Genomic DNA, 19,048 nt, shown 5'->3' with positions numbered 1-19,048 from the left:
GTTCAATGGTTTGAAGTGCACACAACACACACTTAGCGCTCCATTGGTAGAGTACATACTTTGCATGCAGAAGGTCCCATGGTCACTTCCCAAACTATCATGTTAAAGGAGCTGAAGGGGCTGGGCTGAGACATGAACTTTTATGTTTAATCCCTTCATGGACCTATGGTCTCACTCAATAAAATAAATGATATAATCATAGAGGGGGAGAGACAAAGCAAGGTTACATTCCCAAAGTCACTTGGCAAGTGAAAATCTTGAATCCATGTTCTCCAGTTGAAAGACACAACTCATCTGTAAAGAACAATAGGTTTGTGTTCTTCATTCAGCACAAGCCAGTTTCCCAAAAGCTAGTGAATCATATTTCCTTTCAGTCCTTTCCATCACAATAGAGTTATTCTTGGGGGTGGGAGGGGAGGATATTTTCAGTATATCTTGTTACAGAAATTGTATAGTTTTTAAAAAGCTAGCTGGGCAACACAGTGGAAAATATAGCTAGAGATGAATCATGACAAAGGCAGAAGAATTATGGCACCCATTTGGTTTGGTTCTGAAACATGAAAAGCTGCTTTGTTTTTTTGGTGAAACCGTTTTTTGTTTCAAGGGCTGATTGCAGTTTGTGTTGGCTTCTCTCTACTGAGAGCTTTCTGACTGTAGGAATTTGTTTCGTATCAGGAGGGCATAGGAGAGATTTATGAAGTACAGAGGAGTATGATGACTATTATTTGAGAAAGGCAAAAAAAGGGGAACTTTGGGGGGCATTCTTTTATTTTTGATGGAACTTTATATGTTGCTGCCATTTTTAACAAAGCTCTACTCAAACGTGCAAAGATCCCATTTGTTCTGAGAAGCACTTTGTAATATTAAAAAAGCACCAACATAACAAGAAACACGAAAACCTGAATACTCAGGAAAGGTACTTCAGGCTAATATAAGGAATGTGTCTGAATCCACAATGCTTGCCCAGTACTCATGTGTATTGCTACACACACACCCAAGAGGTTGAGGACCTTTTGTTGGAAATTAAAACTTGTGCTTGATATGAATGTGTGTTTACTCTTAATTTTATGCCCCAAGAGGTTCTTGCACAAGAGGAATAAAGAAAGATTGGTTTATTACATGAAATGAGAGTAACTGAATATATGGTTGCTCCTTCAGATAGCCAAGTTACAAGTTACTGTGGGCAGCAAATCACACAGCATCCACGCCTTGATCTAAAGAGTAAAATGATGCCTATTTCAAAAGTTGAGAGAGAGACATTTGTGACAGACCCATGCTAGAAGTGAAGTAAGAAAGGGAGGGAAGAGTATACCTGTCTTGAAGGGTAAGTATAGCCTCAGTCCCAGATCAAGAGGGCTGTGCCTTTTGTTTGAGAGTTATGCTCTCCCCATTAGTAACCTGTGCCAGCAAGGCTGCCGGGTCTTTGCCACCCATTCATTGGTCCATGATCCAGCAAATCATAGAGTGCATATGGTTCATAATGGGAATCTTATACAGTGGTACCTCAGGTTAAGTACTTAATTTGTTCCGAAGGTCCATACTTAACCTGAAACTGTTCTTAACCTGAAGCACCACTTTAGCTAATGGGGCCTCCTGCTGCTGCCGTGCCACCGGAGAACGATTTCTGTTCTCATCCTGAAGCAAAGTGCTTAACCTGAAGCACTATTTCTGGGTTAACAGAGTCTGTAACCTGAAGAGTATGTAACCTGAAGCATATGTAACCCGAGGTACCACTGTATCAAGTTATGCCAACTTTCACTCATGTCATGATCTACAGAGATAAACCACAAGAAAGGCTCAGATTGGCATCCAGTGGTACCTCGGGTTACAGATGCTTCAGGTTACAAACTCTGATAACCCAGAAATAGTACCTCGGGTTAAGAACTTTGCTTCAGGATGAGAACAGAAATTGTGCTCCAAAGGCATGGCAGCAGCAGGAGGCCCCATTAGCTAAAGTGGTCTTCAAGTTAAGAACAGTTTCAGGTTAAGAAAAGACCTCCAGAATGAATTAAGTTCTTAACCCGAGGTACCACTGTACACCATTTCAAGGCCATTGTTTCTCTCACATTCTGATGCCTTCTTGTTCCGCTCACTACAATGCTACATTTTCTTCTTATAAACCCATGCTAAACTTTAATGCCCGCTCATCTTGTTTGTGACCTCAGAAGAAGAACCAAACATCGTTCTTCCCTTCTTCATAGATTTGCATTCTTCAATCTGATTTGCATCATTTGATGATTGTATCAAAGGGATACCCGACATGTGTGAATAATTACTCTTCCATTGAACACCATCACAGAGAGAACTTTCATCACCTCAAATGAAGTCAGTCCTGAGGATGTTTACATCTACTGTCACTGTTATAAAGTAAAGCGCATTGCTCTGCAACATAAAATAGCCTCTGACATTTATTGGAGGTGTTCTCCTGAATGCTGCAAACACAGGACAACACAAATTTAGAGAGTCACACTCTGAGGCATCCAGAACTGAGCTATTATTATACTTTAGAATGTTCAAGCGTTATAGGTTTGCAGGTATAAATTCCCAGGTAGCAATTGCACAATTGTTCAGCACAGAGGATTCTTCCACCAAGGAAAGAAGCTGCATTCTCATTCTCTCTTTGTGTTGTACACAACCTTGCATTTTCAATAATAACCACAAGGAATCTCATTATACCATCTTATCTCCAAACTGCCTCATAATGAGAGTTTTTCTTCTGAAGCCAATTTCTTTGCTTGATTATTTGGAGAAATAAATACAGGTTTCTTTAAAAGATACCGCTTTTTTGCGAGTCTCCCTCTTGCTTTGCATCTTATGAAGCAACATGTAAGAAAGTCTTTCTGTGGGAGACCATACATTTCCACCAGCCCATCTCCAGGGAGCTATTAAGAGTTTTGATTGCATAGGCTACAACTTTATGCACACTGAACTAGGAGCAAGCCCCACCAAACATATTAAGTCTTGCTTCCAAATAAGCATGCATAGGTTTGTGTTGATATGAATAATATTTCTGGAAATGAATGGAAATATGTGCACCAGAAAAGCACAATGTAGACCACTATCCATATTAGAGAACAGTCATACTCTCTTTGTCAGTGTGGCCAGCCAATGCTATACTTTGGAGGTGGCAGCTAAACACTTGAGAAGCTGGGCCTGCTCCCTTCCTCCATGCTTATGCATGAGCACAAAATGGACTTGCCATCACTTGCGCATCACTTGTTCATTTCTTAAACGTGTGCAAAAGTGCAATAATACATACAATGAGACAACCATCATAGAATTTGTTGCATTCTGTGGTTGCTGTAGCTCCACCTCTTCCTACTTGCTCTATTGCTCTGGGTGGAGACGACCTATCCTTACATGCATTGCTGCAGTGTTTTGTCATGATTTCCTGTTTTTACTGGTTTGCTTAATGGTGGTTCCTATGCACTCAAAGACAGGTTTGCTGTTCATAATAATGGTGGTGTTTCAAAGAGGACAAGAAAATATTTCCTTCTCACTGAGGCTGTTCTCTTTCTCCTAGAGGTAAAAAAACCCCCACAAAAAACCTGACTTCTTTTCCCAGTTAAAATTAAGATTAATCATAATAACAAAGGCAGCCATATTGGTCCATGAGAAAAATAAATAAACTTCCAAAATCCACAGTTGGGCATAGTGCCGACCCAGCCATTAGGCAGGGCAAGCCCACTATTTCAGGTGGCACATGCCCCCCAGGCAGCATGCTCACATGTGGGACACCTGGCTAATGCCTCTGACAGCAGCTGGGAAGCACTGCCACTGTCAGTGCTGATTGCATCCATTTCAAGTGGGATCTCACCCAAAATAGGTGCCAATGCTGGTGCTGCTTCTTCACTAGCAGCGGATGTGGCAGGATGAACAGAGGCAGCAGAACAGGCAGTGGCAGGAGCATGTAGGTGGTGGCAGGAGTAGTAGGAGCAGCAGGCAAAGTGGCACTTTCCATTTTGCCTCAGGTAGTGGAATGGGACACATCTCCTCTGGCTGGGCAGTGTTTTTATCAGGACCATTCAAAATGTTGCAAAGTATTTAGCAAGCTTTCAAGTTCTCCAGAACTCTTCATGAGGCAAAAGGCTATATGAAGCAGGCCAGGAGGACACACAAAATAAATGCCCATACTGTATCAGCCTCCCCAAACCTGACATCCTCCAGATGTTTTGCACTAGAACAGGACTTCACTTTCAAATTCCCATCATCCTTGGCCATTGGTCAAGCGTGGTATAGTGGTTAAGAGCGGTGGACTCGTAATTTGGTGAACTGGGTTTGCGTCCCCGCTCCTCCACATGCAGCTGCTGGGTGACCTTGGCCTAGTCACACTCCTCTGAAGTCTCTCAGCCCCACTCACCTCACAGAGTGATTGTTGTGGGGTAGGAAGGGAAAGGAGATTGTGAGCCGCTTTGAGACTCCTTAAGGGGAGTGAAAGCCAGGATATCAAGTCCAAACTCCTACTCCTCCTCTTCTTCATTTATTGCTTTTATTTCTCAATGCTTCTCCAAGAAGCTCAGGATGGTGTACATGGATCTCTTCCTCTTCCATTAATCCCCACAACAACCCTGTGACATATGTTAGACTGAGAAGCACTGACTGACCCCAGGTCACCTAGTGATCTTCACAGCTGAGTGGAGATTTGAAGCCAGGTCTCCCAGTTCCTAGTACGACACTCTAACCACTACACCACAGCTTGGGGCTGATAGTACAGTGGTACCTCTGGTTGTGAATGGGATCCGTTCCAGAGGCCCGTTCACAACATGAAAAGAGCGCAACCGGAAGCACTGTATCTGCGCAGGTGCACGGCGCGGCGTGATTTAGCGCTTCTGCACATGTGTGAGCGGCAAAACCTGGAAGTAACCCTTTCCGGTACTTCCTGGTCGCCGTGGGACGTAACCTGAAAGAACATAACATGAAGCAGTCGTAACATGAGGTATGACTGTAGTTGTAGTCCAAAACTTCATGAGGTCACAAAATTTTATTTATTAATTTCATATCCTACCCTTCCTCCCAAAGGAGCCCAGAAGAACCCAAAGGTTCAGGAAGGAGCATCTATATCTGTAATACCCCACCCAGTCCTCTTATCACACAACACATGAATTATTATAACTTCAGACATTACTACAGTTTTCCACAATAAAAAAACAACCTTCAAACACATTTTAGTGATTAGGCTACACTGTATGGCTGTTTCAGGACCAGGCTAGCTTGACCGCTCTTGCCCATGCATTGGCAACCTCCAGACTGGATGACTGCAAAGTACTTTATGTGCAGCTGCCAAGAAGCTACAACTGGCACCTAATATGGCAACATAACTCACTGGAGCAGAACATCGCCATTATATTACACCACTGCTGAAAGATTTGCATTGGCTGCCAATTAGCTACCAGGCTAGATTTTAGCGACTGGTACTACTGTATAAAGGCCTCTGCAGTTTGAGATCAGAATACCTAAAAGGTTGTCTCATCCCTTATGTACCAAACACGGCAGATACCATATTATCAGGAGATCTATTCCATTCAGTGTCAATTCTGGGCCTTTAGTGTGGTGGCACCCATACTTTCAAACTCCCTCTCATAACATATCAGACAGATGTCATTTATACTGTCTTATCAGTGCCTGTTGAAGACTGTCCTCCTTCAACAAGTCTTTTAATTGGAATTTTTTTATCCCACTTCATAACCAGATTTATTTGAAATTTTATATTAAAAACAATTGTGTATATATATACTTGTGCTATATGTGTTTGGTGTGTGTGCAGTTGTTTTGGATATGGCTTTTATCACATTGTGAAATATTTCTTTGGGATGTTTCATAAGATAATAAGTGATCTAACAATTATGAGATGAAACTTTTATTATAATGGGATGGAATAAAATTATTCCATGATTGTTATTTCCGAACTGCCCTTTCTCCAAAGAGCACAGGGGGGTGGTACACAACAGAGTAAAACACTCAATACTGTAAAAAATAAAAGTCTATAAAATCCTTACATTCCATTAGCTATGGAATGTACACAATTAGACTTTCCTACCATTCCTTTTCAGTTTCTGTCCAATGAATTGCTGCAATAAATGCAATGCTTTAACAATAAAGGGAAGGGGGAGCCTTAATGAAATCCACAGGGGGCAAATCCCTGACTTCTTCCAGTTTTACCTACAATGGTGGCTAGGAGGGCTGCCACAAAGTAGAGAGGCCCCTCTAACTCACTCTTACATAATTTGAGCTCTGAATAAATGACTAGGTTTCTGTGTCTGCAATAAAGCAAGCTGGTTTTTTAATATATTGAAAGATGCTCCTGTCAAAATACACCACCTGTCTAGCCTAGGGGTGACTAACCTTTTTGTGCCAGGAGCCTGACTCCAATCAATTTTTGCTGATCTTCTGAAGGCCTGATCAATTTTGGCAACAGCAGCAGCTTAAAAAAAGTAGATACAGGTAGATGGAAATATTGTCCCCAGCCCAGATGCCTGATGGGTGCATTAATTCCCCCCACCCCAGACATCAGATTCCCTGAACAAGGAAGGGGGGAACCCCTTCTTCAGCTGATCGGCCCAGATTATCCAAGAAGAAGGGCTCTTTTTCCTGTTCAGGTGTGAGTATAAAGTTGTGAGGTGGCCACATTCACTTTTGGTCACACCCAAAAGTGGCATGCAGACCCTGGAGGACTGGCAAGGCTTTCAACCAGTGAATATTAACCACTCCTCATCTAGTCTTCTTGCCAGGAATGGGAAAGTCCATGTGAGACAGAAAGAACACTTATGTGATTTGCAAGACCATCACATTCTAGATTGCTGGCGCTTCCACAACTTTTCCAAACCGTTTTAGAGATGCTTACTTTGCCTATTTGCATATTATCACTCCACACAAAGCACTGGATATACTAGTTCAGATATAGTCCTGAGAATCAACTCTCCTAGTTACACATTGTCATACTTATCCAGAGTCAACAATGGTCCAACACTGAATTTGGTTTTCAAATCCTGACACAACCAAAAACTCTAGTCAAGATGCCCCTGACATTTACTTTAGAGGGGAAAGTCACCTGAGACGGTAGATATTTCACTGGATCATAAAGACACCTTGCTTTCACCAAACAGGATGATTCAGCAGCAAGATCATTTTGTGCAATGACAAAAGAGTGGCGATTGCTCTAGATTCTGCAGATCTAAAGTGATCTGCTACACCAATTCCCTGTCACCATACTGTAATGTGATGAATGTGTCATGAACACATAAAATAACACAACTGACTTCTATCACCCATTTAAACACATGCAAAAGTTCAAAAGGATATGACCAATTGACTGAAGAACTTTTCTCTACTCACTTTGCAACAAGACTTGCCATGAAGGTAAATTGGAATGTAGCATTTTATAATTCACAATACAGTAATGATCAGAATTATATACTGTTTTAATTTAAAGTCTCCATCTTATCTCTTCTGTGCTACAACCCCAGACAGAAGTTTTTAAGCCTACTTTTAAGTTGCAAACCATTGCTAAGAACATGAATCATATGAAAGCTGTGACAAACTTGTTCAATCAGTTTTAAAAGTCTGGAGTTTGAAGTGGAGGGTTGATTTTAGTGGGCCTGTATTAGATAGAGATCTGATAGCCAAAATGGGTAAAAAGGGGGAAAGATCCCCTGAAAAGCACAAGGGTTTTTTGCATTATTGGATTAAAGTTCCTGAAAACCCTATAAAATTATGGCCTGGTCAATAAAGTCTGAATTCTCAAGAAGTGCTGATGACATCCTCATGAATACTAAATGGACATACTGTGATTTATACTCCCTCATACCAAAAGGAATTTATAATGGTAAAATCATCATTTTTTAAAGCTACAATTGAAAGCTGGCTACAGGTAACAGGAACTAGAAGTGACAGACCCAAAGAATGCCTTAAGATGGAGCATGAAAGATTCAATGTGTATCTACCCTATGAATTAAAAAAAAACTTTTCCCCTTTGTGTTTTGGTGCATCTTACATTTCCTTAGTTCTCTTTAACTTTGCAGGATAAAGTAACTCCCAGGGATCAGCATTATACAGAAGCCCAGTCTGCATTGTCCTAGTTCTCTAAAAGCTGATATCCAGTTTATACTAGGAAGTGTTGTGAAAGAAAGGAGCTCTGTTTATTGGGATAAATCTTCAGCAATGTAACACAAGTACCCTTCTCATTTTTTTTTTTTAAAGATACATGTTAGAATGAAATGGGATTTAATTACTGTAGATATACAGGATGGAAAAACTCTCATTTTAGCATCAACAGGGATAAAGCACAGAACAACAGGTGAGCAGTTATCCTCATCTTGCAACCTGAGTTTCCTTTTTATATAAATGGGCACCTCACCACCCCTCGGGAGCTGATGATATGTGGTGGTGAGCCAATCCTCAGTTGCAAAACCTGAAGTGCTTTAGTATGCCCGAGGGAAAGGAATTCAGGACAGGCTTGAAGAGATTCTAATACTGGCATGCGTTTGATCAAAACTGAACCCTGATTGCTCATGACATGATCTATTAAATTAAAGCTAAGGGGCAATGAATTAGTGACATAATAGAGACTGAGAGACACTTTCTACCCTAGTGTCCCAGTACAAGAAACACAGTTCTATAAATTTTGCAGAATCAGCCAGTATCACACAGGGAAAGAGGAAAAGAAAAATTGACTTGGCGATGGGGGAAAAGAGAAAGCTGTGTGTGCTGGTTAGATACATGTCATCAAATGGGAAGCCGGAGAGAAAATGGACAGACAGGAGATCAGATACGATCCAGTGAGGAAATCTGGCCTCATAGGGGGCTTTTGGCCCCCGACCACATCTCCATAATTCCACCACTCACCATGGATATCAGGCTGCAATTTGTGCCACCTTGCCATACCAGTAGCATCTCGGAAATGAAATATCCGACACTTTTCACCCGACTTTGAAACAGTTTGATCCACACCTTCCATCCTACACGCGACGCGACCTATTTTACCCTCCATGATCTCAGCCCTTTCCCACTCGCAGCGCCCCAAATCCAGGGCTCTCCTCTCCCCGTACATTCGCGTGCGCTCGAATGCACCGAGATGCAGTTCAAGGCTGTGCCAAGTGGAGCAGGAAACTTTCTACCCTAGAGAGAAAGCGCCACACGGACGCACGAACAGAAGACCACCCCTCCCTTAAAACAAGCGGGGGTGGGAGGACGGGAGCGCGCGAAGAAGAAGGCGAAACTCCCCCCGAGGGGCACTAAAACCGAAGAATCATCCAGTGCTGTGGGAAGGCGAGGTTATCATCCTGCTCCCTGAATCTTTTCTAGAGAACAGCAGCTGAGATTGGGCCATCTCCACCCACCCCACCCCCAATCGTGCTTGATATTATCGTGACAATGCTGGCTACTCACGCTACTGTTGTGTCCCGACCAGTGCACCATGGCTTGGTTATGCGCCGAATCCCCCGTGAGGGCAAAGGTCGTGCTCGTCAATTTCAGCTCCTCCAGACGGAAGCGCGTGGCTTTCCCCGGCAGCTGCTCCGGACTTGCCCGTTCCCGGCTCTCCGGAGGCTTGTCTCTCTCCGCCGGGGCCCCTCGGGGCTTCCGGCTCACCAGCCGCCTCCGATCCGCGCCGGGTTTCCGCAGGCGGCCCAGGGGCGCCGATCGGGCAGCGCGGCCGGCCTGAGAGTTCGCCGCCGGGCGCCCGTCGGCGGAAGAGAACTTGGCGCGCCCGGCTCGATTCCCACCCGAGGGCGACGCTCGGCGGCCGAGCCGAGCCTCGGGGCGCTCGCCGCTCAGCTGCCGGGAGCCGGCCAGGCTGCGCGATGCAGGTGGCGGGGCGTCTTTCTCCTCGGCGGGGGCAGAAGCGGAGAGGGCTCGATCCCCGGCACTCGCCGGCGCCTCCTCGCCACCACCGGGGAGCCTCTCACCTCTTTCCTCCCCGGGTCTCCTCCTCGCCTCATCGGCTCTTCGCCCCGCCGTCCTCAAGTGCATTAATAATCCGTCCGGAGCTCGCTGCTGCTCCCGCAGCTGGAGCTGCACCTGCCAACGGCACGAGCTGCAAGTGATTTCTGCCCCGATGAAGCCAAAAGTGAGGATCAAAAGCCATGTCCGGGCGGCTAGCAGAGCAACGTGCCAGCCTGGGTACCAGCCAGTAACTTTTCCCATTGCTCCTGATGCTGGTGGAGGGGCGGGGAGGGAACGTGTGCGAGAGACAGAGAGGGAGAGAGAGCGACGGAGTGAGAGGGAAGCGAAATGGGAGGGGAGTTGGGAGAAGACGGCAGGTTGTGTTTTATTCCCAGATCTGCTCTTCAAGGAAGGCAGCGGCGATAACTCTCTCGAAGTTTCAGACCCTGGATGCAGTCTGGGGAGAAAAAGAGGGGAGAAAGGAGAGAAACACCCCGCTTTCTTTGCTTTCGGAGTTCCCCCTCACCCCCCAAAAGCTGGCGTCTCCGAGCGGGCTTTTGATGGAGGGGGGAAGCCACCACCGCGCGGGGGAGGAGCTGAAGGAGCGCGCGAGAGAGAGCGAGGGAGAGCGAGCGCGCCAGCCAACCCCGGCTGGTGATTTCTCCGGCTTGCCTTTGTAGAAGAAGTCACCACATCGCCTCCCCGCCCCCTCGCGCCGAGCACGGCTCCTTCTCGTCACTGGATCGGGAGGGACGGGCGATCCGCTCGCCCCCTTTCCAGGCGCCCGGCGGCCGCGCCAACTTCTCCCTCCGCCAGCCTTGCGCGTCTCTTGGCCACCTCGGGGAAAGCGGCGGCTGTGTTGGGAAACGATGTGAACAGCGAGAGCAAGGCTCCTTCGGGAAGGGGATCTAAGGCGAGGGACGGCGTGTGCCACTCAAAGTTCCCTCACGTTGGCGCGGTGGATGGGTGGGGAGGGGTCGGGGTGACACCCGCGAAAGTGGGCGCAAGGAAAGTGGGTGAGGGGCGCTCTGGACTTCTCCGCTCCTGCCCAGTAGTCCCTGCTGAGCATAACTCTTCTGAAATCTAAGCCAATGTCCACTTTGAATCACAGAAATTTCACGTCAGAAAGAAGCACAAACAATCAAGGGGGTGCGCGCGTGTGCGCATATCTATCTCTTTATATAGAACAGGTATAGTGAAATGAAAGAAAGCTACTTGACATATTTCTCCGCCGCAGTTCAAAACAAACTTAACAATGTTTAAAACGATATACAGTGTAGCATAATATCATCTTAGCCATGGCAAAATCACAACAAATTTTCATGTCTCTAGTTTCCTCCGCTGCCCCTGCCCCCTGCTATGTTTCTCTCCCAAATGAAAATTCATGGTAAATTCTGCAGTGGTTCAGTCACTGGAAGTGGGATCCCAGAAAGAATTTTACACAAGACACGAGTCACATGGAATGGAGTAGAGTTTGTCCTGAAGGATAGCGTTCTCTTTCCCAGCTTGAATTGTGTTTCCAACATAAATAGTGGCTGTGTACACCCTTGTGATTTTTTATTTGAAAGTGAGGTGCATATAACTAAATAATAAATAAAATAACGGCACACCTGTTGCTTGAGCAGAGGCACCAATCCTTCATGTGGCTAAACTTGACCTTGCCTTGGCTACCTCACAGGTAGGGATCCACTTTCGCATGTATTCAAAAGCATTTGAGTGAAAAATCTGTGGATGCTTTTAGGTGTAATGCTAGCTTTGCAGCAACATCCCAGAACATCAAAGGAGAGATGAATATGATACTACATGATCCGTTTTGCTAAGGAAACAGGATGGATGGTGGTTTAGAAGCACACAGACAACTAAAGTACAAAATGGAACAGGACCAAAAGATGAGCAGAGGAAGAGAGATCACATGCCAAAATGCATGGCAGCTGATAGTACAATGTGGATTGCACACTCTGCCAGACTTCATACCTGTTTAAAAGGTGAATGAATGTCACCAGAGGAAAGGGAAACAGCCAATTCAGGAATACAGAGGTAAACCAAGATAAGATGCAAACAGCACAAACCAACTAATGACAAGTTCCATTTTTCATAAAGTGAGGTGCCTTTGGTCAGTGGTGGGAGACAGAGGATTGAGGTTGAATTCTGACAAGACAGAAGTAATCTTTTTGGGGGACAGGTGTGGGGGACTCCCTGGTTCTGGGACTCCTCCCTAAAGGCCTGGGAGTCATTCTGGACTCTCAGCTGTCCATGGAGGCCTGGGTCAATTTTGTGTCCAGGGCAGCTGTCTACCAGCTCCATCTGGTACACAAGACCTTACCTGCCTGTACACTGTCTCACCAGAGTGGTATAAGCTCTTGTTACCTCCTACTTGGACTACTGCAATGCGCTGTACCTTTGAAGGTGACTCGGAAACTTCAGCTAATCCAGAATGCTGCAGCTAGAATGGTGACTGGGAATGGCCACCCGGGCCATATAACACTGGTCTTAAAAGAACTACAGTACGTTTCCAAGCACAATTCAAAGTGTTGGTGCTGACCTTTAAAGCCCTAAACAGCTTTGGCCCTGTATACCTGAAGGAGTTTCTCCACCCACATCATTCACCGGACACTGAGATCCAGCTCTGAGGGCCTTCTGGTGGTTCCCTCATTGCGAGAAGTGTGAAACGCTCTCCCATCCAGTGTGTCATTCCCACTCCACCCAAGAGCCACAAATCCGTGACTGCCTGGTCAATAAGCACAGCACATAATATCAAATGGCTGCACACACACACACACACACATAAATGGTGCAATTATTTGCACACTTGCCTGAGAACATACCCTACTGAATTATGATGTTGGGAAAGATTGAGGGGACAAGGAAAAGGGGATGACAGAGGACGAGATGGTTGGACAGTGTTCTCAAAGCTGCCAACATGAGTTTGACCAAATTGCGGGAGGCATTGGAAGACAGGAGTGCCTGGCATGCTCTGGTCCATGGGGTCAAGAAGAGTCGGACCGATTAAATGACTAAACAACAACAATTGCACAGGTACAGCTGCAAACTTCCAATAAGCTTTAATCATGAATGAGAAGGTTATCAATGGCTGCTAGCCATTGCGGCTGTGCTCTACCTCTAGGGGCAGAGGCAATTGCTTCTGAGTAACAGTTGCTGGAAACTGCAGGAGGGGAAAGTGCTCTTCTACTCGAATCCTGTTTGCTGGGTTCTCACAGGGATCTGGCTGACCAATGTGAGAACAGGATGTTGGACTAGATGGGCCATTAGTCTGATTCATCAGACTCTTTCTATGTTCTGATATTGCCCAGGCAGTGGTCTGCTTTCTCTTGTTCCCTGGGATAAGTGGCTGTAGAATCTAATGCACGGCCTTCAAGGAGCACCTTTGTCCATTTAAACTTAGGAAGGCAACCGCCACTGCCAGCTGCATTACCCTGCAACTTAAGTAGTAGCTGTCAAACAGAATTGAGATAAATAAATCACTCAAACATTGCCAAGATCTGCCTGGATTAAAACTGTCAAGGATGGAAATACGATTTGGGGAGTATAAAAGCAAGAAAAGGAATTTAGAGAAATTTCCAAGGTGTATGCCCTCTAGCTCTAAATGGCCAGTAATTTATAGCCAGGGGGCATGACATTGCCCTTCCTTGACCACTTTATATTCCCTCCCCCTCCCCCTGCATTTCATTCCTGCTTGTCAAATATTCCAAACCGTATCGAACATTTGAAGGTCTTTTTTGGCTTCTCTTCCACCTATATTTGGGTTTAATAATGTTGATTAGAGTTTCAAGTAGTCATTAATGGAACATGCAGCTTTGCATGGGCATTAGAATATTGGATGAAGTCCCAATGCCACTGAAACAATTGGGAGATACATAACTGGTCTAATGATGCTCAGAGCCGCTGTGCATATTATGGGCTGTATATACACTATTTCTTGTGAAACAACCACATGCATCTATTTAATGGTGCATACACATATTGTGCAAGTGTTGGAGATGCATATTCAAGTGCACATGAACTGATTATACCTGCAGCAGATGATAATATGTTGAGATGTCAGAACGGAATGCACGGCCTCAGACTGGAGGATCCTGTTTTTGAATGCTCGCCTGTCTCCATGAAAACAGAAATACACAGCAATGGAAAGGTTGGGTTAGACCTGATAGAGCTTATTGTTCGTACAATAACTATTTTTACTAGAGCCGTGCACTGGATCTGAGGAAATCACAGATTTCAAACCCAATTGGGTTGATTCAGCTCAACCTGAGAATCAGGTAAAGTGAGCTGAGGCAGCCCCAGATCGCCCCGGGTTCATCCAGAACAATCTGAAGCCATCAAAATGGGGAGTGATGTGGCAGCAAGGGGAGATGAGGAGATGTGCAGGCAGCCTGTTCACATCTCTCTCTCTGTCTCTCTCTCTGTCTCTGTCTCTCTCTCCTCCTCCTTCTCCTCCTCCTCTCCCCCCCCACCCGGTTTCCTGACTACATATTTAATCATTGTTTTAAATGCTGATTAAACATGCAGTGGGGTTGAGAGAGAGAGGCATGAATCTCCTTCTCCCTGCTCCGGGACCACATGGTTAATCAGAGTTTTAAACCCAGATTTAACATGTGGCTGGGAGAGGAGTGACTCCATGACCATGCAAGGTCCCCAGATTTGTTCAAGGCCTCCACCTGAGTCATGCTGGCCCCAGATCAGGGCTGCTCCAAAGCACCAGCTCAAGCTCTGGATCTCATGCACAGCCCCACACGTGCATCTATTTGTGATAGCGCCCTGAAGAAAAACCAAAAGGATGCCTGAGCTGTTGCGTCCTTTTCAGCCACCCTCCAGCTGGAGGGTGACTGAGAAGGATGCAACAGCTCACAATGCCCTGTGCCTCCCCCAAAAAACTGCGCTAAGGGTGATGCCCCCCCCACACCTCTGCCTCAAAAAGCTAAAATTCCCAGAGTAGCTTTACAGTCAATTGTTTTTCACAGGGGGAAGCCATGAATGTTTAACGTGGAATCATAGAGCTTTCAATGTAGGGTGTGAATATAGCTTAACTGCCATGGCTTCTCCATAGAACCCCTGAAATTGGTTTGGTGAGGTTGAATATGCTTTGTTAGCAATCCCTAGAGTCTCTCACAAAAGTGGGTTCCCTGGGGAAAGTGAATGACTGTTGATACGGTTTCCAGCTGCAGTATCCATATGTCATCTGTTTTGTGTTTAAAACATCCTTAAAAAGCTGAAGTTTTCTACATTTAGCAGTCGGTTTCAAATGCCATTCATTGCTATGACCTCCCTTGAAGAATGAAGGGAAACACAGCTGAATGACGGTGCCAGGGACTCTCTTTTGGAGAGCTCCATTGCCTTCATAGAAATGGAGTTGGCACCTTTTTAATGGATGGATTCCTATGCCTTTAAGAATTGAATGACAAGCTGAAATGGAGCCACAACACTTTCTTGTGAAGGCTCTTATTGTGGGGAGGCAAGTCCAGCTGTTGCATTTCTGCCTGTCATTCAGCTGCTAAAGAAACAAAAATCTAGTCCTAGTGTGTGTTCTGAAGCATACTGTTGCAAGCACTTCATCTTCTTATGCCATTTTCTTTTAGGTACTTTAAAAAAAAGAAATATGTAGTATATATTTATATTGGTTCTATACCAGTTTAATAACTACCCTGACTTTTCTGAAAAATCCTGGATGTTGGTATTTGATAGCAAGCTTCCTAAAGTTAAGCGGGTCTGGTGTATGTGCGGATGGCAGCCCTTATGAGAACTGTGCCTTGGGTTCCCTGGCAGAAGAAAGGTAAGATAAAAAAATTAATTGTGGTATTCAATGAACTTTTTGCATAAATGGAAGGATTACCATCAGAACAAGGGGATTCCCCCCTCTTCGCCCCACATGTTCCTTGTACAATCCCCAAATCAGCACTGACAAATTGGGGGGGACCCAGAACATATTTAGGGAGCACAGAGGAGGAGGAGATGAAGAAAAAGTTGGTCCCACTGCATATGTAAAAATCCTTGTGTTGATCAGTCATTTCCCTTAGCACCAGGCCCTTGCTGAGAGGAAGGCCTGCCAGACTTATGAGTTTATAACTTTATTCTAATAAGACTCCCAGATCTGCTTAGCACTACACATTGAACGCACTCCTACAGAGGTTCCAACTTGAATAAAATATGGGGGGGAGTAAGCACTGCCCCACATTATCAATCACATGACACGGCACCCACCCACCATTTGAATGGCAAGGTCCATCAACGGTGTGTGTGTGTGATATTTTATTGGGGGGGTCAAAGGGACCTCAGCCCCTAGGAGTTGGCCCCTGTGTACCCCTACAATCATAAGGAATTAAAAAGGTAGTAACAGGGTCCTAGGTGAATAAGAGCACATTCTTTTTTCCTTTTTTATCAAACCTATCCTTAAATCTGTAATGATAGTGTCAAGCCTACACCAGGCTGCAACAGAAAGGAAAAGAGAAGCAGGGTCATTCCATCAGCTCTGCTGAGATACCAGCTCCATCCGGTTGTCCTTCCATTAACTGTCATCTAGGAGCAGCTATTCCATCAAGCTGCAGCAGAGGCAGAGAAAGTAGGGCCATTTCATCGGTTCTTCTGAGACACTGGTGTAATTTGGTTCCTAGGATCCAAGAACAGTTGCCACTCCAGCAGGTCATTATTCAAACCACTACATCATGTCAGTAACTGGTACCAAAAATTACTTGTTTCCCTCTTCCCTCTTCTTCCCTTTTTTCTTTTGCATTGCATCTCTGCAAGCCTTTAGGAAGGGACTGTCTTGCTTTTACTGATCTTAAGGAAGCACCTCTGGGAGTCTGTTTTTTGTTCAAAGACAATATGACTAGATCAGTGATGGCCAAACTTGGCCCTCCAGCTGTTTTGGGACTACAATTCCCATCATCCCTGACCACTGGTACTGTTAGCTAGGGATGATGGGAGTTGTAGTCCCCAAACAGCTGGAGGGCCAAGTTTGGCCATCACTGGACTAGATGCAAAAGAGGATGGCACTCTTACACCTTGAATAGTTGTGTGAAAGAGAAAGTTCCAGCAGGCATGACAACTCTTGAAGGTACAGGACCCCTGACCTCTTTTGCATCTGAGGTGGGGGCAGATGCACACAAATAAATGAGAATGCTTATTTAACTTGCCTTCCTAGATATTTCCCCCTATTAACAGTATTCAAAGATGGCACGAAGGACAGTCAGTACTTCAACCAGCACACTGCTTTGTCTCCACAGCTCATAGCGAGGCTTCTTGAAGCTGCTGCTCCCAAAATCCTGTTGAGGAAGTTGTACATAACACATTAATCCCATCAGCAGTTCCCATCCTGCAACTGTCACTTACTCTGGTTTCATTTTAAGGTCACTTATTTATTTTTAAGCATCTCCAGTCTCGTGCTGCAGGCTTGCTGCAGTATGTCTCAGCCAGACATTTATTTCAAGTTTCTCCCTCATCATTATTTTAGTACTTGCCCTCAAATATTCTCTCTGGCTGGGAGCCTTGAGAATGTAAGCAAGTGGCAACAAGAAAGTGAGCAGTAGGATTAATTGAGGTTTCACTGTACTTTCTGCAAAAGTTGAAACAGTGATGAATTATCTGTAATCTGACCATCAGACCCCAGTTTAGTCTACTGTAAACTAATTATCTTCACCATGGCTTGAACTTCCTTCAGACAAATGATGACTATTACTTGCATAATCTGTGGACAATTAATAATAAATGCTCTGAAATTGTACCGCTTTTTTCAATCTGTGGCTCTCATATAAACTGTTACTTGGTGTTCTCTCTGTTTTGTGAGTGGAAAGCCTTGGGAAAAATGAGAGTTTATATTTCATGATTTGCTTCAAAGTCACCTTCAAGCCAGATCTAGCATTTAGGATAAGGTCAAGATGCTTGGCTGCCAAACCGCTCCTTAGTTTCTCAAATATAGCAGTCCTAGAGACTGCTAGCAATAACTGAATTTTAAGTTGTGGGTATTAATAGGCCAACAGTTATTATTATTCTTTGTTTGATTTCTTACCTGCCCTTCACCACAAGATCCCAGGGCAGGTTACAACAGTTCAAAATGCAAGATTAAAATCAGTTAAAAACAGATATAACTAAAATAATAGGGTTGCTCTTAAACATATGTATCAAGTGTAAAGAGACCCAATGTCAAGAATTGGGTTTTACATCTGATCCAGACAAATCCTGGAGCCTGCACTGAACTGGGCTGATCTGAAATTGGTATTGATCAAATCAAGGAAGCACCAAATCTTCCTGGGTCACATAGGTGCTGGTTCCCAGGGATTGAAGCACTTTGGCTGCCCCCCCAATGTTTTGGGGTTTTTTAAGGTGGCTTGGCACCCTCAGTGTTCAAAGGGCATTTGGCTCCACCCCTGGCTCCTCGTGACATCATGTGTGTGATGTCAGGATGTCGCGCCAGGGCCCTCAATCATCCTGAGAAGCTTCTGCTGGGTTGAGTCCACCTGAAGTGATCCAGGGCTGTCAAAAGGGGAATGGGAACTGCGGAGAGGTGGAGAAGGAGATGATGCAGACATTTTCCTTCCTTCCACCTGACCACATATTTAATCAGGGTTTTAAACCCTGATTAAACATGTAGTGGTAGTCGAGAATGAGACAATACAGGTGAGAGTGTCTACCTGCAGGTCTCTCCCCTACTCTGCCCTGTCTCACTCCTAACTGAATGTTTCATTGGCGTTTAAAACCCTAAATTAAATTTAGGACTGAAAGACCCCAGAATCTATTCAGGGCCTTGAACTAGAAAAAGAGATGCCAGAACTCACCATGAACTTTTCTCTTTTTCTCTTATAATGGCCCTGAGAGGTCCCAGAACTGAGTTTCAGCAAGTTCAGGCTAAAAGAAATTCCTGGTTCAGGGTTAATATTGGCCCCAGGTTGGGTTGGGTCTGTATTAGCCTGGATAAGATCAGGATTGCCAAATCTTATCCTGAACCAAATCAGGATGTCTTGCATAGCACTAGTCAGAAACTCCTACTTCACATTCATTCTAGGAAAACAATGATGTTTGGAGCTTCTCCAGCACTTGATCAGCTTTCACTGTAGTCTTCAACTACAATACCCATATACTATGTAGGTTTTCAGTCTCTGCAAAGCCCTCAGGGTATGACATTGGCTGAATAAATCTCCCCACCCCCACATATCCTATA

The 19,048-nt window shown here is 44.9% G+C and overlaps 1 protein-coding gene across 8 annotated transcripts in view; it reads right to left on the bottom strand.

Moving 5' to 3' along the window:
• Positions 1–11,470, bottom strand: part of SORCS1 (sortilin related VPS10 domain containing receptor 1) — a 413,218-nt gene extending 401,748 nt beyond the window's left edge. For 7 of the 8 annotated variants that reach the window (XM_083504743.1, XM_083504746.1, XM_083504745.1 and 4 more), the window contains exon 1: positions 9,385–11,469. In XM_083504743.1, coding sequence (XP_083360869.1) covers positions 9,385–10,140 — 756 coding nt within the window. In that variant the 5' untranslated portion in view covers positions 10,141–11,469. Of the gene's footprint in view, positions 1–9,384 lie in introns of all 8 variants that reach the window. The other variant, XM_083504744.1, reaches the window with a different exon arrangement.
• Between the last annotated feature and the right edge of the window lie 7,578 nt (positions 11,471–19,048).

Source organism: Podarcis liolepis (genome assembly GCF_965112155.1).
Source record: "Podarcis liolepis genome assembly, chromosome: 5".
In the NCBI taxonomy this organism is placed as follows: domain Eukaryota; kingdom Metazoa; phylum Chordata; class Lepidosauria; order Squamata; family Lacertidae; genus Podarcis; species Podarcis liolepis.
This window is presented reverse-complemented; position numbering and strand designations above follow the sequence as displayed.